The 20,690-nt window shown below is 52.9% G+C and overlaps 6 protein-coding genes across 6 annotated transcripts; 4 read left to right on the forward strand and 2 right to left on the reverse strand.

Annotated features, from left to right (window-relative positions):
- Positions 1-812: 812 nt before the first annotated feature.
- A1O1_08646 (uncharacterized protein) lies at positions 813-2,695 on the reverse strand (the record flags this gene model as incomplete). The annotated part of the gene is made up of 7 exons (XM_007729505.1): positions 813-1,253; positions 1,338-1,640; positions 1,711-1,795; positions 1,855-2,014; positions 2,098-2,344; positions 2,396-2,566; positions 2,654-2,695. 7 exons carry the CDS (start codon positions 2,693-2,695, stop codon positions 813-815), a joined length of 1,449 nt encoding a protein of 482 aa, XP_007727695.1.
- Positions 2,696-3,752: 1,057 nt separating this feature from the next.
- Positions 3,753-4,486, forward strand: A1O1_08647 (uncharacterized protein; the record flags this gene model as incomplete). The annotated part of the gene is made up of 3 exons (XM_007729506.1): positions 3,753-3,861; positions 4,028-4,164; positions 4,394-4,486. The coding sequence occupies 3 exons, from the start codon at positions 3,753-3,755 to the stop codon at positions 4,484-4,486; spliced, it is 339 nt and encodes a 112-aa protein (XP_007727696.1).
- A 171-nt stretch (positions 4,487-4,657) lies between these two features.
- A1O1_08648 (uncharacterized protein) lies at positions 4,658-6,652 on the reverse strand (the record flags this gene model as incomplete). Its single annotated transcript, XM_007729507.1, has 8 exons — positions 4,658-4,869; positions 4,948-5,130; positions 5,181-5,344; positions 5,402-5,578; positions 5,649-5,814; positions 5,904-6,178; positions 6,247-6,350; positions 6,404-6,652. 8 exons carry the CDS (start codon positions 6,650-6,652, stop codon positions 4,658-4,660), a joined length of 1,530 nt encoding a protein of 509 aa, XP_007727697.1.
- Positions 6,653-11,119: 4,467 nt separating this feature from the next.
- On the forward strand, positions 11,120-11,482 carry A1O1_08649 (uncharacterized protein; the record flags this gene model as incomplete). Its single annotated transcript, XM_007729508.1, has 1 exon — positions 11,120-11,482. One exon carries the CDS (start codon positions 11,120-11,122, stop codon positions 11,480-11,482), a length of 363 nt encoding a protein of 120 aa, XP_007727698.1.
- Positions 11,483-13,705: 2,223 nt separating this feature from the next.
- A1O1_08650 (uncharacterized protein) lies at positions 13,706-15,711 on the forward strand (the record flags this gene model as incomplete). Its single annotated transcript, XM_007729509.1, has 2 exons — positions 13,706-13,827; positions 13,989-15,711. The coding sequence occupies 2 exons, from the start codon at positions 13,706-13,708 to the stop codon at positions 15,709-15,711; spliced, it is 1,845 nt and encodes a 614-aa protein (XP_007727699.1).
- Positions 15,712-16,584: 873 nt separating this feature from the next.
- Positions 16,585-17,517, forward strand: A1O1_08651 (uncharacterized protein; the record flags this gene model as incomplete). Its single annotated transcript, XM_007729510.1, has 1 exon — positions 16,585-17,517. One exon carries the CDS (start codon positions 16,585-16,587, stop codon positions 17,515-17,517), a length of 933 nt encoding a protein of 310 aa, XP_007727700.1.
- Between the last annotated feature and the right edge of the window lie 3,173 nt (positions 17,518-20,690).

Here is a 20,690-nt window from a genome sequence, read left to right on the forward strand (position 1 = left end):
TGATCAATGGACGGGGACGTGCTCTACTTCTGGGATCTTAAGTACCCAAGCAAGGACTTGCCTACGGTAAGATCGAGGTGGAACCATGGCTGAGGAGCGGAAGGCTTGAGACTTGCCCGCGGGATAGGGAAGGACGGGTTCCATCGGTGCGCAATGCATTGCACTGCTCTGCATACTCTATCTGGGCTATTTATTCTTCCGGTCACGGATACCGAATTAGATGTGAATTGACCATTGCTCCCAGGTAGCAGCAACTTTAGATCCAGCTTCATGGGTGAACATCCCACCATTTTGTCTAGCTACAGCGTTGGGAGTTGGGACTCCTACCCCTAGTGGAGTCGACTCCTAGGGTGGGTCTATTATAGTAGACTATAATTAATAGAAGAGATAAGAGAGTCTTAGTAAGCAGTGGTATGTCCGGAATAGGGTTAATCCGACTCCGGATATCTCGGGTCCATCTACCTTATGTAGTAAGCGAATAGGGAGTCGCCAAGGGGGTCGGGAGTGGAGTCGACTCTCGACTCCCACTGAGTGGAAGTCGGAGTCGGAGTCGCTAATTACCAACGTTGTCTACCTATCTACCTATCTACCCATATTGTAACCTGTTGTTCGACTGGAAAAAGACAAGCAGAAAAGGAGCGAACCCTCGAGAGCAGTCCGTTCACGGCATGTTCAGACTCTCCCACCATTGCACTGCCAACGATAACACACATCTAAGATGCTCCCCTCACCGTCTCATCACGTCTGACCACTCATCCAACCTGAATCTTCTCTTCTTCGCCATTGTTGTGTATGCAAGGGTTTGGGACGATTCACTCAAGCCCAGCCTCATTGTCCCCCTGCACCGACGTGACCGCCATCTTCTCGTCTTGACCCTTCTCTGGGTTGTGCGCAGTGGGCTCGATCCCAAGCACGACCATGCCTTGTTCGTCAACGGGGACCGGAAGTTCGTGCGAATTGTCCACGATTTCGTGGATGATGTGGTTGGGCACGACAACATGGTCCTCCTTGAAATACATGGTGTCCTCGATGTGATACCAGCCCAACCAGAAGCAGATCAAGCAGCCGGACCCGTAAAAGGCAAAGATGCCGCCGGCTTCCTTGATGTATGGGATTCCGATCGAGTCGAGGCCGAACAAGAGCGCTTCACCTGCCGCGAGGAAGCCCCTGTAGATCCCGGCGTAGTGAGCCAGTCGGACCGGGTCGTTGGTGATGGCTCCTAGAAAGTACATCATGATATACTGCCAGAGGTTCTGTGGATCGGAAAAAGGGAGAGTCAGTCAAACCCCACCATCTCGGTCGTGTTCATGGAAATGCAATGCAATGCCTCAACTTACCGAAGCCACCCAGGTGAGCATGAAGAGGAAGAAGGCTGACACAAAGTCCGAGTCGGACCAGTCGACGAGTTTGTCGTAAGTAGGCGGATCGTTTCGGTTCCAGTTACGGACTCGTACGATTTGCCATATCCAAGCAGCATACAAGGGGACGGCGACGAAGGTCAGACCAACCAGTGTTCTGGTTCGTCTGTTCATCCTCTTGTTGTCGAGGATCCACGTGATGAGGAACCCAAATGGAATCTGCAGCACCACGGCAATGAAAGACAAGAGAGATCTGGTCCGTAGGTTGTTGCTAAAGGCGTTCTGTTCGCTCAAGTCAATAACTAGACTTTCTTCAGGGAATCAATATCAGCAACAAAGGAAGTGAACTCACCATGGATCCAACGTAGACGAGAAATGCTTCGGCAGCAAAGCAACCGGGGAATAGAAGGAGAAGCTTCCAGTCCTTGAAAGCACGTCTGTATACCATGGTCAGCATGGTTTTGTTTTGGCTGATGACCTTTCTTAATCCACATACAGGTTGGCCACGAACTCCTGCTTGGCCGTCCTGGGCATCGCAACGGCGACTTTAGATCCGTCGTCTCGAGTCAGCTTGTCGGGCGGCAACAAGAATAGAGACATGATGGCGGCCACACCCATCATGGCTTCGAATACCGCATAGACAGCAGTGGGAACACCTGCAAAGGGCAGGCAAGTCAGCACACAGCACACAGCACACAACGACGAGTGGGATGTCTGAGTCAATCATATCATGTCGTACCAGCGGAGGTTTGGGCATCTCTGTTCAGGATGACGGGGATGATGCTCCCAATCACCGATCCCGCAGCTTGGCCATTGAGGGAAATGGTTGCGTATAAGCCCTTTTCCTTCTCTTCGGGATACGACAGCAGGATGTGGCCGACCACGACATAGACACATCCAGCCCCGATACCGAGGAGAACTCCCCCGACCAGGGGAAACGCCAATCCATCGTGGCGATCGAAAAACCACAGCCCGCCGACATAGATCTGTGCTGCTGTCAGGACTCAGATATCACCGAATGAGGCCAAGATACGCACCATGTAGCTGAGGACGCCGATGAACATGGTGATGGCATGGCCCAGCTTGTTCAGAATGGTGCCACCAAAGGCACTGCTGACGATGGCCACCGAGCAAAGGGTGGCGTTGACGGTTTCCACCATGTTGGCCGAGTCAGGCTGGCCGCCTCCTGCTCCCAGACTGTTCAACGCCTACATCGATGTAGACATGTTGGTTAGCACGAGTGGGAAGCATGCAGGAGGCATCTCCAGACTCCAAGGGGGCATGGCATTACTTACGACATAGATACCCGCCGTGAAGCCAATGATGACCCCCGACATACAACATTGGAAGAAAGGGGATCGATACCGAAACTGCGGAAGTCCAAGCATCTTGACGACTTTGTGCAAAGATGTGAAAAGTGTTCGCGGTCCAAGGTGTGTTCTGTTCCTGGTGAAGCGTCCTGGTCGGACTCGAGTGACAATGGCGCACTTTATATCTTATAGACGATACCTATGGTACTTGCCACACAGTCCCGTTCTGGCCATCTCGTGTTCCCAGTGGCTCGAGCCGGGGCAAAGAGAGTCACTCTATCTTCAGAGCTCCATCAGTACAGGTGGACGGCGGAATGACCACCCACCAAGTCTATCGAATACTCTGGCACGGTACTGCCATTGGTGCACCAACTCCAGCCATTGAGTCAGGCGATAAGCTTATACAGGGTACTCCACTGGCAACGGCCACTCGGACCAGAAAGCTTGAAGGGACATTCACCAACCACCATGGAGGGTTGGCAACATCAAGCAATTACGGAGACTTTCGACCAAAGCTGCCCGCGGGCAACTCCTGACTGGCGGGGGGCGGGACGGGATCACCAATATTGCCCACTGGACCAATATTGCCCACTGGCATCTCATTCAATTCCGCACTTGAGAAGCCATCTCACAGGTACAGACCCACACACAGATAACCGGATCCAGAGATTCGGTCACAACCCGGTGGTTGATTGGATAGGCCTCGACGACATGTGAGCCACTTCGGCGCGAAAGGACCCGACGAAAGGATCCGTGCGATGACAATAGGGCACCTTTGCTTTCTAGACTTGCCCGCTACGCGATGATGGAGACTATAGAGGGTGGATAACTACCCTACGGTAAGCGAGTGATGGTCGGAACACGACCAGTATGGGTGCAAGTTAAGCCAGACCTCTTGACGGGCACTGCGTTGCTCTTGGGACTGACAGGGAGCTTCCACACCATCTCTGACCCCCTCCCAGGATAAGGGATATATAGACCGGGTGAAAGTAAGGACGGAGCATTCGATCTTCTCCTGATCCCAGGAATCCTCCGGCAAGTTTCCTTCCGACTCAGTCACTCACTTACTTCCACTCTCGCCACAATGGCTTACAAGGACCCAGTTATCATCCCAAACATCGAGTTCAGCCAGCCCAAGGAGAAGGTCCTCGAGCAGGTTCGAAAGGCTGGCTCGGAACATGGCTTCACGCAGAGTATGTCGCAGCCATCCTAGGCCTAGAGGACTAAATCGTCCCCCGACCGGCTCAACGCCCTTCATTGGTAACTCAGTTGGCCATTCGATCTCGGCGGAACTTCAAAAGGAATATCTGGACATCGTGACCATGCTCAGGCTGCTGGCCCTGTAACTCGACCTGTCAGAAGACTTCTTCGACGCGTACTCGGCAGACCCGGACAAATTCTCCATGTGCCGTGCACACCACTACCCACCAGCACGAGTATCGCCAGCACCCAAGCAAAAGGACGTCGGGGCACAGGCCGACTTCGGTGCCAGGCACGTACGTCGTCAACCTGGGCGATATGATGCAACGCTGGACCAACGACCGGTACAAGTCGACCATGCACCCTGTGCTCAGTAACCACTCGGGCAAGCATCGTTACATGGCTGCCTTTTTCTGCGATGGGCCTCTCGACACAGTGGTCGAGTGTCTTCCGATATGCCTGGCAAAAGGATTGTGTTCTGCTTCTCCTTGTCGAGATCACCGAAACTGACATTTCTGTTCACAGGAGATACACCAGAAATATCTTCCCATCACACTGGAAAATCATCTCAAGGTACGATTTGCCCAGAGCTATGGAGCCGCGGGAACAGTGATCTAGGTCGAGGAGCTACTTGGTGTCAGAAGAAGTGAGAACGGCAGCTTACGTTCTGGTACCCAGACCACGCAAGCTGGCAAGGAAGGACTTTCAGACTGAAACAACATACATAGAAGTCGAACACATGACTATAGCCATATATCTCATCATGCTGTCACCCTCCTTGTCGTTTCTTCAGAGGAATTCGGCCGCCTCCTGACTGGCTAGAAGGCTGTCCAATCGTGCCAATGCATGACCCATTAACTCTGTGTGGCGAGCTTGAATTGTCAGAATCCATCGGAATTGCTCGATGGACTGCTGCATCTCCTGGAATTGCTCATCGCTGCCGCTAGTTAGCAGGACACTGACCAGAAAAGTGCTGGCCATGGCGAGGTTTGCCTGACAAACTATGAGAGCAAGTGTCAGCCGACGATTGACAAGGGAGGGGTGAAGGAGGCATGTATGTGCATTGTGTATATACATACACGAGTACCAAAAGCTTTGCAGATGCTCCGGGGTGAGGCTCTGGACAAAGTCGACCACATTGTTAGCCGACGCTTGTGCATCTCTCCAACATGCGGCGGCTGTCTCGATGTCGTTGGCCTTCGTACGGGTCAACGCACGGCTGATGGCCATCTGACAAGCGTGATAGCAAAGATGTAAGGAGCCTGTCCGAAACATTAGAACTCTTGTCGCGGGAAGACCAAGCAAATGACACGAAACCACGAACCACAAATGTTGAGTTCTCTGACGGCGTGGGCATCCATTTCCAGACATGGCAACAATGACATTCGCCAATCATACAGTTTGGTACGTAAAGGATTGGCCAGCTGGAGCGCTTCGTCGAGGCTATAATCAACATCAAGCACACGAGGGAGGGAGCTATCCCTAAGGGTGAGTCATGGAGCTCATTCGGAAGGGAAAGGAAGAGAGACTGACAAGAAAGTGTCAAGGATTTCCGCCAGGATCACGGTCATGGTGGCCATGGCCTGAAACATGCGTGCTCCAGTCACGAAATTCCGGATCGGGAAGTCCTCCAAGGTTTTACCTTCCTCGATGAAGTCGAGATCGTTGGGCAAGGGAACATTCCAGCCGGAAGAGGGAATGTGGCTCGGCCTTCCGGATGTAAATGCAGTCCTACAATGTTTGTCGGTCGTTAGAGCTACTGGATCGTCGTAGAAGAGACCGAGGAGAAGGGGAGACTTGCCATTTCTCCTGTATATACACTGCCCACCAGACAATCTTGCGGACCTTCCGTTCCCAAGGGGGAATTGACCACGTCGAAGAGTCGAGATGCAAGCCCAGCTGCTGTGCCACCGCGACAATCTGGGTTTCAGTCTTTGGGTTAGTGACTGGGCTCACCCACCTTGGTGGGAGTTTTGTATTGGGCTCACTGTAGAGATGGTGATCCAAGGCGATGGCCCTTCCGAGACCCCTCGACCTGGAGCTTGGCTGTATAACAACAAGGCCTGGACGGTCACCAACTTGGGACCCTTGAAGTCATGGGCTAGAGTGGTGTCCAAAAAGTGTCGAAGTGCCTGTTCGTCCGGGCGCGGTTTAGCCGACAGGCTCGGGTCAAAGTCCCACCACTGGAGAGCTGACAGATACATGGCTGCCATCAAGGCCGGGTCGATCTTTTCTTCTCGCATCAGATGTCGTATGATGTACCGGCGTTGGTAGATGATGGGATAACATGGGTTGACATAACGCCAATATCTATGGAGGGGGAACTGGTCAATCGATCTCAAGGAAACAAGGGGGAGAGGGGCCCCATTCGGACGTACAGCTTGAGCAAATTGCTCCCGTAGGGCTTGATGATGGACTCGACCGTATCCAGAGCATGGCCCATTCGGCGAGTCTCTTCTGCCTCGGTGCAGTTTCTGGATATCTGTTGTTCAATTAGCCACGTGCGGGTTCGTTGACTGGGACCAAGATACACACCATGAAGAGTAATGGGAAGGGTTGCTGGGTGATGACTCGACGGTAGGTAAGATTCGCGCAGGTGAACAAGCTATCGTCACCATAGCCGGCATGCCGTAGGAGATACGGATCATGCTCCCCCGTGAATCCGACGAGTTGCACCACGCGGCCATCGTAGAACAGCAACGCATGGGTGGAGCTCTCGTCCTCAGGTTCGGGGACCTTCGTAGTCGCCGAGCAGGACTTGTACCCCGAACTCCTCCAGGACATATTGCCCAGAAGGTGCGTCAGGTTCAGGACGGAAGATTCTCTTGTTGATAGGGTGACAGTGAGTGAATGCGGAATCAGGGCTTGATTCGGGGTCAGGACGACAACTCACTGCGCCACGAGCATTTCTCTTCTTATCAGCACCTCGGCGGCCGGGGTGACGTTCGGGGTGACATTCGGGGTAGACTCGATAGACTCGACCAAGCTCGAGCTGGACTCTCTGGTGAACTGAGAAGGCCTTGGGGTGGTGGCGGGGGTACGACGAGGCTTCTTCACGGCGGGCGGGTCGAAGAAGGTGCACCTCACCTGTCCAAGACGACACTGCTCACATTCGTCTCTTGGGGGGTTGATGAAGCAGCGCATCTTTCGTTTACGACATCGGTCGCAGCTAATCACAAACACACTCGTCTCAGAATATTGTTCCCGGGGAAAGAGCGAGACAGAGAGGAGGGAGAGGAGACGCACGCTCGATCAACCCGACTTCTGTATTTTCTGGCTTCCCTGCGCAGGGAATTGATATGCTCCATGTCGGCAGAGGCAGGTATGGTATGGGTGTTGTATGAAAGGACCGTTCGATGACAGTCCAAGGATACCTACCTACAATACAGCGCGCAAGGGCTTTTCTTATCTGGACTAGTAGACGGTGGGCATGAAGTCCCTCCATCGAGAAAGTATCCACCACTGTGATAGTGCTTTCTTCCCGCACCCTTCCTTATCAGACAGAACCTTGAAGACCCGGGTCAACAGGGTGGATCCCCAATGCCAAAAGGCTCATAAGACCGGGTGCCATAACAGATGGCGCTCATCTCACTACCGCCAAGAATATACTCAGCGGCCAACGATGAGCTATACAAGGCGATCAAGGACTCTCCCGCCCGGGTCGCTTTGCTGCCTTTACAATATTACCAATACTACATCAAGACGCCGCAGCGAAGGAACTAGAGCGCTATGTTAAGAACCTAGGCTTCGTGGGCAGCCTGATTACCTAGTAACTATCTTTGCTGCCCACGAACGTCTAGATATGCCCGTATACGTCTACCCTGCCCCTGACCCCTTAACGAAGATTCGCCATCTCGCGGTAATTACAGCCCTTAAGTCTCCTTCTTCCTAGCGAACCACGGCTTCAGCTAGTACTCGGAGGTCTTAATATATGTTCTACGACTGTTCGCCTCGAAGCTCTTTGTCGAGCACCCGCGCCTTAAAGTCCTGCCTCGAAACCTCGGCGCGACATCATATAGGTCATAGTATGAGAATATCTACATTACAACGGCTGGCAGCGTTAGCAGTTAGCGACTCCGACTCCGACTTCCACCCCTTAGCAGTCGAGAGTCGACTCTACTCCCGACTCCCTTAGCGACTCCCTAATAGCTTACTAAGTAGTATACCTTAGGCTATCCGTAGTAGGATTAACTATTTCCCGCCCCGCCCACGCTAGACCTACTAGTATTATTTACTAAAATACTCTTCCGCCTTCTACTGATTACAACCTACTATAGTAGACCCACCCTAGGAATCGATAGTAAAATAAGGAAGTCGGAGTCGGGAGTCGGAGTCGGGAGTCGGGAGTCGGAGTCGCTAACTGCCAACGCTGACGGCTAGTATGTTTTCCCTAGCCCCGATAGCTTGCTTAAGATAAATATATCGTGCCAGCAATATGCTGTACAGCGTCGACTACCCATTCTGCTCGAACGAAGATAGGGTAGCTTTTATGAATCAGCTCAGCAAGATTGGGATGGTCAACGCTAAGGACTTTTTTAGAATTGCCCACAAGAATGCCCAGGGGTTACTTGGTGTACGTGTCCCAGAGAAGAATACTCTAGGCCTAGATTCCTGATCAAGCAAAAGAACGAAGATGAGATCGCAAATTTACGCCAATGACCAGACTCTTTTCGTTCGTGAAGCCGTGAATCTGCTAGCCGTCTAGTTGGTATGGCCTACCTGCGGCCACTGTGAACCCAGATGAATCATTTCTCTCGCAAACCCACCTAGACCAGTACAAATATACAAGCAACTCATATCTAGCTAATCCAAGCATCGTGATCTGGGCACAAATATGGCCTATAATTTGGCACCCTGAAGACACTGTTTATGAGAACACCAAGCCGCCACCAAACAGAAAACTGGCTGCAAGAAGGCAGCTCGCGGCCAACATAGTCGTGGCCTCGAGTGAAGATGCCCGCGGGTTGACAATGGACATTCGCGGCCGAATTACTACCGATACTGGTACTCGTAGCTGTACCCAGAGCGAAAGTGGGAGTTCGGGTCGTTCCGCCAAACCCTCCTCCAGCATAGTATACTGTCAACCAGCTTGGAATACCTTTGCTCGGACATCTCAGAAGCTTCATTCTGCTCGAAACCGACTCCGACAATGCCGATGGCTTGTTGAGAATTCTGTAGATTGGTAACAGAAGCCATGGTCATGTTCGTGACTCGCGAGCCCCCAATATTCAGCACATCTGAGATGTACCTAGTCTCCACTGACTGTGGTACCATCGACATAGTGGATTTGAAACGGGGGAAGGTTCTTGGGAGTGGTAAAGGTCGAGGACTGGCTGCTATCGTAGGTGCCGCCTAGGCATATCTGAGGGTTCTGCTGGCAGACATCCGGGTCCACAGATGGGAAGCATGTCTCTCAAATCCGACGAGCCTGTGTCGAGCAGGACCGTCAGACTTTGGGGAGGTGTGCCGACGGTAATGTGGAGCAGGTACTCGATGAGCTCGTTGGAGGGAGGATTTTCGGATGAGTAAGTCATTTGTCTGAAGAGAAGCGGGAGACGTTGCGAGTGGTTATATAAAGACGCATGATGTCGCAGTCTCGGTCTTCAACAGAAAAGAAACAAGACGCGCGGAGTGACAGCAACTGCGGCTTAGCCGGGCAAGACCCAACATAGAAGCAAGCCCACAGTGCAGGCGTCACAGAGCCTGCGGTCGGGTCGTACGTGGTTGAGTTGCTTCCTTACCTGAAGGATCTCTTTGATGACTTTGCCTGGGTAGATGACGGATGCAGTGGTCGTCAAGGTCGAATGGGGCAGATGCATTATTTAGGTAACTGGAGATGACGGGGAGCGCGATTGAGCAATTGGGGACGATCAAGATACATCGGAACCACATTTGTTTCTAACCAGAGATGCCCCCTAACCCCAGGCGGCGCAAGCTGCAGGCCGGGGTCCCTAGGCTCAGGCCAACCAGAACAGGCCTTACCAGCCCCAAGTCCGGCCCTAAATAAGATCCTAGGCATTTACTTGTTTCCCAGCCTTCATCCTGCATCCTGCATCCTGCATCCAGCCACCTGCCACCTGCCTAGAGAGATGCTCAACTTAAGGCCCTTAGCCTAGGGCCAGCGGTAAATTTAGCAGAAGAATCCCCCGTTCGCTTCAACTTGTTTGCAGTTCTAGTGTACTAATATGACGCGTCGTCCCTCCGACACTCCGACCCTCCACCGCCAGCGGCAGCATGTATCCGCAAATCCTCTGCCACAGCTTCAGCTTCAGCCTACTACTACCACTACGTAGGACAACTTGGATACGGGCTGCCTCCTAATTTCGGACTCCCAAGCAACGGGTCCAGCCTTCTGGCAAGGCTGTGTAGTCTGCTGTCACCGCCTGGCCACGACCCTGCTGACAAGATGCCAACAAGAGTCCTTGTTTGCCTAATACTAGCAACTGCAGGGGATTAAGGACGCTCCCACTATATCTTTTCCTACCTGCCCCCCTCTGTTGGCTCCAGCTTCTTACTCCAGATCCAGCGACGTGCCAGTGCCAGACAGACCCATCTTATCTGTATCCTTCAGACCATAGACGACGACGTATTCTTGGGCGAAGCCAACTGCATCAATATACGTCTTGAGCACCTACTGTACCTCTCTCAACGCGCGCGCATCAGTATGAAGTCCTTCACCTCACATCTGCCGTTGGCGGCGACCCTCTTCGCTACGGCATCGCTTGCATGGCTCCCATCATGCGGAGTACGTTGGATGACCAACCACACATACACACATGCAATTGCTAATTCCAGTCACAGTGGTCTGATTGTATGGGAAACTGGGATGGCTCTTCCTGTACTTCCAATAGCGGCTGGGATTGTCTGTGCTCCAACCAAACCGCCATTTCTCAACTGAACACCTGCGTCGCTACATCCTGCACAAATACCACCGATCAAGAGGGTAAGAATAGCACAGCTGCACATGCTTCAAGGGAAGAATATCAGCTAATATTTGACCTAGCCGTCTATGGTGCCGTCGCTCAGCTTTGCGCCAATGCTGGCGTAACCGTGACAAACTCGCAACAAGCTACCTTCAGTGCTACCTCTGGCGGCTCGGCCTGGCCTTCTCAGATCACCGCCGGTCCTGGTTGGGGCCCTGGTGGTAACTGGAACTCAGCGCAATGGTCGAGTTGGGTCTCTGCTTGCTCGACGGGTTTGCCGTCTGCTCCGTCCGGCTGGGGTGGGCATGGCTCATGGGGTGGCCCAGGCATGTGGGGTGGACACGGTGGTCCTGGCGGCCCCGGCGGTTGGGGACCCTGGGGTACAAAGGCTAGCGGCATCAACTGCGACGCATGGACTACTTGGACGGCCGGCTGGGGTCCTTACTCCTCTTGGACGGGCACCTGGTCTGGCTGCAGTTCAACGACTGCTTCTCCTGTCCCTGCTACCATCACCACCACTGTGACGACCGGCGGCTCGACTCAAGTCATTACCGGCACCACATTCGGCGTCCAGGCTGTCGCTGCTGCTACGACTGGCTCCAGCTCCGATAATGCTGCGCCTTCGCTCCGTGGTCTCGGCGCTTGTGGTGCCCTGGCCGCGGCCATCTTCGCCACAATGCTTGCGTTGTAGACGTGGATTGACGACCTTTCAATTGGGGAAGCACGTTACGGACGAGGAGTTTTTTGATACCACAGCATTGGATCGGGAGGAATTGGGCAACACTTGGATCCATGAGGCTGATGACCACTATCATTATGACGGCTTGCATTGGTATTCGCATGGGCATTCTAAATATGCTGCAGTTGCTGGTGTTCCGGTACCACAACAAGTTACAAGGTGAATGATATTTCTCGTCCGCTGGATCAGTAGGCCAATGCAGCCCCGGTAAGCCATCAGCTGTACTGAAATATGTTACTGTCTGACGAATAGTATTTGTAGGCAAAGATTTAATATGCGGCGGGCTGGAGAGATATACGAATGTCAGACCGAATGAATTGACAGCTTGATCCGGGAGTTCATCCAACTCGGCAATGTTAGGTACGGTTTGTTCGGTGTCGTCCAACCACGTGTGGAAAAGATCGTGACATTTACATTGCCTCAAGGCCAAAGTCGTTGACTACTAGACGCGTCTCCCCTTACCGTGACTGTAGCAGACGGTTCATGCGGAAGGTACAGATCATCATTGGACCAGGGAATGATGCTGCCTGCGGTCACCTGCATACAACTGCCTACCTAGTTTCCTCCATCATCTTCTCCCGACTAAACCTCTCTCCTGTTCTATCTCGGTCCTAACAAACAAGTTCAAAGACTGATCGGCCGTCGTTGTTCTCCTCATGATTCACAGAAAAGGAAGGAAATACTTAGAGTGCTTCACCTCCGCTCATGGCGCGACTCCTCGACGGCAGCCTCTCTGCAATTTTATGCTGGTTATGGCTCTGCCTCGCCACCTCTACTTGGGCTCAAGACGACGTGGATCAATGTGCTGTAGGTGATGCCCGGGTGCCAGCCTGCCTTCTTCCAATGTGCTGATCATCTCTCTACCGCAGCTCACTTGCATTGCCAACGTTGACGGCACAAACTGCACGCAAAGGTGGGCTTCCTTTCGTCGGGCGGCAGGAGGGTAATATTGAGATAACAAACTACCAGCCAATGGCCCTGTCTCTGTGCCGACGAGATGTGGATTGAGCGGATGAACAATTGCACAATATCATCCTGCAATGCCACCGACCAGCAAGGTACGTTTGACACCCAAGACTCCGAACATGACGGCAATGGGAAATCCTGATGCGTGTCTTCTTGTTAGATACTTGGTCTGCAGTAGCCCAGATCTGTGCCATATTCGATGTCCCCCTCACCATCGGTCCCGAAGCAACTGTCCCTGTCTCGACTTCCAATCCTCTACTGAGCACTGTAGCGATACCGACCCAGTCGAGTTTTCCCCCAATAAGCACGACGTCGACTTCTGGTCAGGTAGCAAGATCGACGTCAGGTTATGTACCGACATCCGCCGGTGATGTGAGTACTTCGGCGACTGCAACTAGTGCTTCGCAGGGTACATCAGATCCTGGGACTACTTCTCAGGGATTTTCCATCACAACTGGCGCGAGTAATACAGCGAGCAGCGCAGCCGCAGCAAACCATTCAGCCCGGTCGGCTTCGCCTTCAGGGATGACATCAATCCTGGCCGTGGCCTTGTTGAGCATTGTCATATTGGTGCTGGCGCGGAATACCTCGCTTCCAGGTTAAACTGCTCGATAGCAGAAGCTGGTTCCAGAATCGAAGTCAACAGAAGCGATCGTCCTATCGTATACGGGAAAGCGAGCGGAATGGTTACTGCGAATTGATCCCCCTGCGAGGCAGCCAATGACCCAATTCACGAGAAAATGAGGCTTACAGAGGAGTGTAGGCCACTGGCAACAAGCAGGGGCTCTTCATTCTTCGGCATAGCCAGTAGAATTGTTGAGGGAGCTACGTACATTTTCACTAACGAGACCATGACATATCAATCATTAAAATATGGGATCCTCGCATAAAAAAGATAGCTGAGAGAGCATCCACTGTCAATGCTTGTCAGACCAGGCGCGCCCGGCATCAGCCGCATGTCTATCGAAGATATGGCCCGAACATCTTTCCCCTTTTTCTAAAAGTGATGCCTAACGACCTGCCTCTCGCACGCGGGACTGTGGATTGAGTGGCATTCGAGCCGATAGGCTGCGCGGGGAGCGCGATGAACCAGCATTATGGGAAGTAGGCGTGCTCGTCTCGGCAGCAGTTGGGCAGAGATTTGTTGGACTTGGTGCGGTGCACACCCTTGCACCAGTGCCGAAAAAGCAATATCACTCGTGATTTGTGATGGTGGATGCCGTCAGAAGGGCAGTCGAGAAGCCGACGAGCTGTTGGAATGGTGCGGATGTGGCTCAAACCAAGGGGAAGGCATTCCGGCGATGGTGGCACAAGAGAATGGGAAGAGAAGGGTACTAATAGTCGTGGTCAGCCAAAAGATACCGCAGGAAGCGTGTGAGATCTTGGGTCCAGTAGAACGAGCATTTGTCCAGTCGCAGTCTGCCATGCTATTCAGACTGTCTCGCCCGTGACAGGATGCTGCTGCTCGTTGAGTTGGATGCCAGCGTATCAGGCAGTTTATTCGTTCCAGCAGCAAGTCGCCATTTCCGTCGTTGTTTGACGAGGCAAGACAACTGGCCACAGAGGCCACTGGGAAACGGAACAGTAGTAGTGCCAGTGGGAAGAGGCCGCGCTGCGAATCAACCGCCGCGGCCGCAGTTGCAGCTGCGTCTGCCGCTTCCAATTCCAATTCCAATCTCAATCTCAGTCTCCTTACACCAGACGACGCAAACTCAAACACAAACTCCATTCTTCCAATCACCACGGAGTCTTCAGCCTTCTCTCGCAGCCATCCTTCATCGCGGGCGCTTGAAAAACAATCTGTCAAAGATGCACATTATCCGTCAGCAGTAGCGTCTCGATCTGCTGCTGCAAGTGTGCCAGACCCGTCCCCGTTGTTGACGTTGCCTTATGCCGACCTCCCGCCTGTCATCTCGCACTCGCCCTTCGACCTGACGCCGTCATCTTCGCAGGCCCAGGCCCAGGTCCAGGCCCAGAGGAGGTCTTTCCTCGAAGCGTTGCTGACCCGCCAGAAAAAAGTCGCTCCTCCTGACAATCGTTCGGCCACTTCGCGCGTACTAAATCCCATCAACTACGTCCCTCGACCTACGCCCGTTCGAGTGCAGCCTCCATCTCGACACCAGCGCCGGATCTCACCCGACGTGGGTTCTGGCGAAGTCCATACCCTCCTTACTCTCCCGCAGCAACGTCGATCGCGCCAGCACTCGCCGACCGACCCTATTGTCGAGCATAGTCCACATCTGCCACCCCAAGCTGGAGATCGGACCAGCATTGGACTCCCGGCCAACCAGCAACGTGGCAATATTCCCGAAACTTCTCGAGTCGTGGGACAGATGGTGGAGTCGGAGAAACAGGAGTCTGATGGCTTTCGAGAGCCGGAACGAGTACACATTCCTACCTCCAGATACAACACGCGACAGTCGGAAATACAGCAGAATCCCGCGGTCTTAGGGCAAAGCTACGGACTCAATCCTCTCGACCAGCCTTTACAACCTCCTCGACACATCATCTCGCATCGTTCGCTTCGACACACTCAATCTGTGGCTTCAATACATTCTTCTGCTTATGTGCGAACAAACTCGGAGGTTGCCCAACTGCCCGGTTCACAGGAGGAAGTCGGTCAAGGCTATACTGAGGGCGACGAAGGCAGTGTTGGGGAAGAACTTGCATGGGGACCGTCGCATCCATGTTTCCCGCACTTGAATCCACACGTTCCTGTCAATTCGCCGGAATACGTGGCCACGCGAATCATCCGGGTACGAAGAGATTGGATGGTCGTAGGTGACCTCGCCCCGACCTTCTCCAACATCTATCCTGAAATTCTCGACCCATTGATGCAGGAGCAAGAGTTCCGCTACGTTATCGAACACATCAACCAGACTCTGGTTCGAGCGTACAATCCTTTCTCGGCATGGAATTGGTTTGATGGGTTGATGGGTTTGCTCACTGGTTGGTTCTGGGAAGATTTCCGGCCGATGGGCATCAAAGGGCAATTGAAAGCACTCGAGCAATGGCTGGCAGACTGGAACCATACTGTGGGAGCCAGAGATGGAGTGAAGATCATTCCACTTCGCCGGACCGGCTATATGAATGTTGATATTCAAATTCCTGACCCACAAGTGCGAGTTGTCGGGGAAGATGAAGAATCCCAACCTCCACCTCCGACGGCAGCGCCTCCAGAGACTGCAAATGAACACGGGAGGCCACTTCAATAGTTCTCGACGACGGACCGTGACGATTGTCGACCATAATCTTTGTCAGTGTGTTAGCATTCTTTTTTGTGATTGGACTTGATTGCCGCAGCTGGATGATATGTGATCCTTGGGCGGCTTCGGCATGTGAGCGTTCAAGCAAGGCGTTATATTGGCAGCATGGGACCAGAATGGGAGCGATAGAATTGAGAGAGGGTTGAGGGCCGCAGGAAGAGAAGTACGTCTGCACGGCATTCGGTGATTCGGCATCAGTGTGTTAATAAAGGCCAGAGCAAGCGATGTTTTTCTGAAATGTGGGAATGGAAGCACAGGTTGTCAATGGCAGACCGTGGTTTTCCGACAACAGCTTAATTCCAAACCTAGCCATTCGACAGCAGGGGCAGAGTATGGATGGTGGTATGCTCGCCTATAGCCAGCCTGTAAGAGTCCGAGTCAAGAACAGGAAAAAGATGCTCAGGCTACCATCGTTGTAGCCCTTCATCCTTGATCAGACTTCAGTCCTCTACTATATCCGTGTTGACAAGGATGTTTCTTATCCTCTTCTCGAGCAGCATAGTCCGAGCAGACTTGCCCGTATTGACGCTACAATTTGCATCCAGGATTGCTGCAATGTCACACTGGCATTTGTACCTTCAACCGAGTCCGAACTTATCCAGAATATCGTTTGCTGTTGAATGAAGAGAGGTTATCAACGGTGGTTCTGTCTCGTTCGGCTGAGAACTGCCGAAAGAAATATAAAAAGACGACGTCATCTAGCGATGTTCCATAGACCCTCTACTCTGTACAAGATAAATAAACAGAACCACAATCGCCCCTGAGAAAAAAAGTGTCCAGGCCAGAAAGATTGGTTCCGACACGACCTGATAGTCAGGAGGGATGCTCGTCCTCACAGGCACAACAGGCCATCTTGGCTCGCGGGTGCTCGAGGCAATTCTCCGCCTCCAACTGATCCCAGCGTCCGAACTCATCATCTCCTCCAGCAACCCCAGCCAAGTATCGTCGGCGGCCCGGGACGCCGGGATAGAGATTCGCCATGGCGACTTCACGTCTCCCGAGTCACTAGCCACGTCGTTCCAGGGCGCCGATGCTTTGTTTTTGGTGTCGTTCCCCTCGCCCAGCGTGGAGCGCTGGCTACACCACCGATCGGCCATCGACGCGGCCCAAGCGGTTGGGATCAAGACGATCATCTACACGGGGCTCATGTTCGGCGGGGAAACGGGCATGCAGAGCGAGGCGGGCGTGCAGAAAGCGCACATCAAGACGGTCGACTACCTGAGACAGTCACAGCAGAGCGGGCGACTACAGTACGTGGTGGTACGCGAAGGGATCTACGCCGAGAGCTGGTGGTTGTATGCCGGGTACCAGCCGCGGAAATATCGGAGGGGCGATTCCAGCGAGATCCGCTTCGTCATCCCCAACGACGGGCCGGTCGCGTGGGTGTCGTGGGACGACCTGGGCGAGGCGACGGCCAGGATCCTGCAGCAGTATCCGAGATATCTCGGGCAGACGCTCAACTTAACGGGGCCCAGGACGGCTACGTTGACGGACGTTGCGAAGTTGGTGGAGCGGTATACGGGGCGAAAGGTCACGGTCGAGATTGTGGGCAGAGACGAGGCGGAGAGGTATCATAAATATGAGAAGAAGAGTTTGCCGGAAGACAGTTTCTGGGCCATTGAGAGTTGGGCGGGTTGGCATGATGCCATTGCGAAGGGTGAGACGGCCACGGTTGATCCGTTGATAGGCGAGATGTTGGGGAGACAGCCGAGAGGGATGGAGGAGATGGCAGAGACGTTGTTCACACCAGAGTAGAAGGGATAGGGAGTGGTGAAACGACAACACAACATGGTAGAGACGCGAAACTGTTATATTGCACTCGTCTTGACGCAGATAATGCTGAGAAGAGAGCAGTAGTAGAACGTACCTAGGTAGTGCTAAACGAGTGGCAACACCAGAGCATACAGAGTATAACTGTGGTACAGTAAGATCATGATACCTTTGTGACCGCAGAAGGGTTCACACACTTGAAGCAATTCAACGTGATAAAGGTTGAAGGCGTTGTTGACGTTGGACGAGGGAATTTTGCAACGAGGCTGCGGGCCACATTATTGAGATCAATCAACCCTTGATGTCCGAGGTCCTGTCAGTCAGTCATTCACTCATGGTCCCGTGTACCATAGGAGTCGATCAACACGCGTAGTTTGTTGTCGAAGGTGATGAGCAGTTTAGGTGCGTGTCTTGTTTATTATATTCTGTACCGCGCTTCGCTCACTTCCCACTCCGTATAGAGTATTGTGTTCGGATGGCCAAGCACACAGACATCCGGATGCACAAAGTGAAACATTTTTTCCATCCAGTGCCGGAAGACACACAACACACACACACACACACACACACACTCTCTCTCTCTCTCTCTCTCTCTCTCTCTCTCTCTGTGCACACGCGCATGCAGCCAGGCCACCCACCATGTTATTCCTGTGAAGCACTCCAAGAGGTGGCTGACGACGCAAGTGGACTGATGGCTGGCTGTCATGCTTGAAGCACCCGCCCCTTCGCCCACCCTCGCCGCCCTCGCGATTGGTCGTGTTCCTCGGCATGCAACAATGGATCCCACGCACCAGCCAACAGAAGATGCTGGAGGGCTGGAGGGCTGGAGCGATCAAACAAATCCACGAGAATCTTTCGTTGGAAGCAAGAGGAGAGGATCCATCCGACACCTTTTTTGCTGCCCTTCACCCGTGGACGTACCAGTTGTGTACAGTTGTGCCACCACCACCACATACTGATGCCCGCCATCAAATCCACCGCAGTCTACCTGACTTGACTGAAGCCGTGGGACTACCAATCAACCCACCACCCGGCTCTTCCGCAGTTCGGATGGGATTGGATTGAAAAAAAAGACGACAAAGAGTCACTACTCTACTATAATCCGTCAATCGGGAAAACCTGCGCGCGCACACGCACACACTAGACCCAGGCACCGGTACGATCGAAGGACGGATTTTGACAGCCGAGTGGCTCAAGTACCACAAGACTCAAATCAGCGGAGTACCTCAGGTACGTACCTGCGCTTTTTACCCAGATGACCGACTACTAATACTGTATATACACGCGGACAGAAAAAGAGACAGAACCGACGGCCGCCCGTCACCTTCTTTTCACCCACCTACTTACCCACCTCCGACTTTCGTTTCGTTCCTCGCACCACCATACTACACTACGTACTCTCTCTCAATCATTGATACTCTGCAGACCTCCCGCAAGTCAAGCCAGCCATTCACTCGTTACCCCGGGACTTGAACCTTGATCATTGATCTACGCGTAACTCCGTCATCATGGGTCTTTCCAACGGTCTCGTCATCCTCATCGCCATCCTGATCGCCGGGCTCGTCGTGGCCGCTGCAGCCGCCCTGTATCAAGTCACCAACCGAGACAAAAGCCAGAAGGGTTACGGTCCGGGAGAACCGTCGCGTGAACAGGACTTATATATGCGGCAAGTGCGCGCGAGGAATTATGCCAGCCTGGGGATCGCGTCCCAGGTGTGATCGCTTGCAGACGGACGATATTCCTGGTTACTGCAACGATTTCCTCGTCTTGTCTGATTCGAATAGATCAGACTGGATTTGGTTTCTGACCCAGGTCGCCCCTTCGATGTCGATTCGCGCCCCTTCGATGGGTTCGAAGTTGAGAAGAGGGAGATGGATTGGAGACGAATAGCTAGTCCTGCGCTACCTACCCTTCCTTCGGGAAGTGTGGGAGGTTAGCGAAGACACATAAGGGCACCGCGCCGATTATTATGGTTGTGTTCGCCATTTGCCCAAACCACGCCGCGCCTGGGAATCGGATGCCGTGGGAGGCCGCCGTGACACCACAATGCACGGTTCATTGACAGAAAGAATATCACAACCAGGCATGTAGCAGCCGGACGACACAGGGTTGTTGGTGACCATCGAGGAGCATGCGAGACCTGAGACGCGGCCGATCACAGAGCCTGACTGCCAGGCATTCGAGGTGAGGCCGGCATTGCAGGAGACCCAATTTTTCGAAGGCATCGAACCCGACAGGCATTGACCCATGATACGCAAACAGTGCGTCGAGTTTGTGCACAACAACCAACAAATGGGAGCAGTCCAATCCCTCCTTGTGCTTGCTTCCATCTGCCTTCCGGCTCGCAGAGCGTCCCTCAAGGATATACAAGCGAATGCACCACATGAAGAAACAGATCTTTTACATTGCGGAGCTACCCGTCGATGGCCGAACCAAGACATCGATAGCGTCGACATTCTTCCGACCCGGTGAGCCGTTATCTGGTCCATCAAACCTTGCAATAACAATCGGTGCACTATGCTTGCGGCTACCAGATGACAATGTGCGAAAGATGGCGCCACGCATGGAATGAACCATACGTCTTTCTCCTCAAGGAACTTGTATCTCTACAGAGGGAAAGACCATTTCATCTGATAGGGCATGCATGCATACATGTGAAGGTGAAGAATAAACCCAGAATGAAGAACAGAACAGAAGATGAGAACAGAAGATGAGAACAGAAGATGAGAACAGAAGATGAGAACAGAAGATGAGAATGACTAAAGAGAATGATACACGATTGATGCGCCCTCGAAATTATGGAAACAAGCTGAGAGGATCATACCTTGTGGTGTGTCTGACCATGACCGTGATCTCGCGATTTGAACGAGGAATTCAAGCTGGTCATGGTCGGTCACTGGCCGGCGCTGAGGAGTGCTGTACTACAGTTCAGCCACTTTGGGAGATAATATACCTAATACATTGAAACCCAAATGCGATTTCCTGATACACAGCCAGCCAGGATAAAATATAAGGATTGAGGATAGATAAGGATGACGGTACCTAGGTAGTTATGGTATCCTTCCTTCCTGCCTTCAACTTCATTCAGTATCCTCTGTTCACAACATCTCTCTCAATGTCTGTATCTTGTTGGACTCGCTCGCTCACACACACACACA

This window comes from Capronia coronata, assembly GCF_000585585.1.
Source record: "Capronia coronata CBS 617.96 chromosome Unknown acBCG-supercont1.8, whole genome shotgun sequence".
Classification (NCBI taxonomy): domain Eukaryota; kingdom Fungi; phylum Ascomycota; class Eurotiomycetes; order Chaetothyriales; family Herpotrichiellaceae; genus Capronia; species Capronia coronata.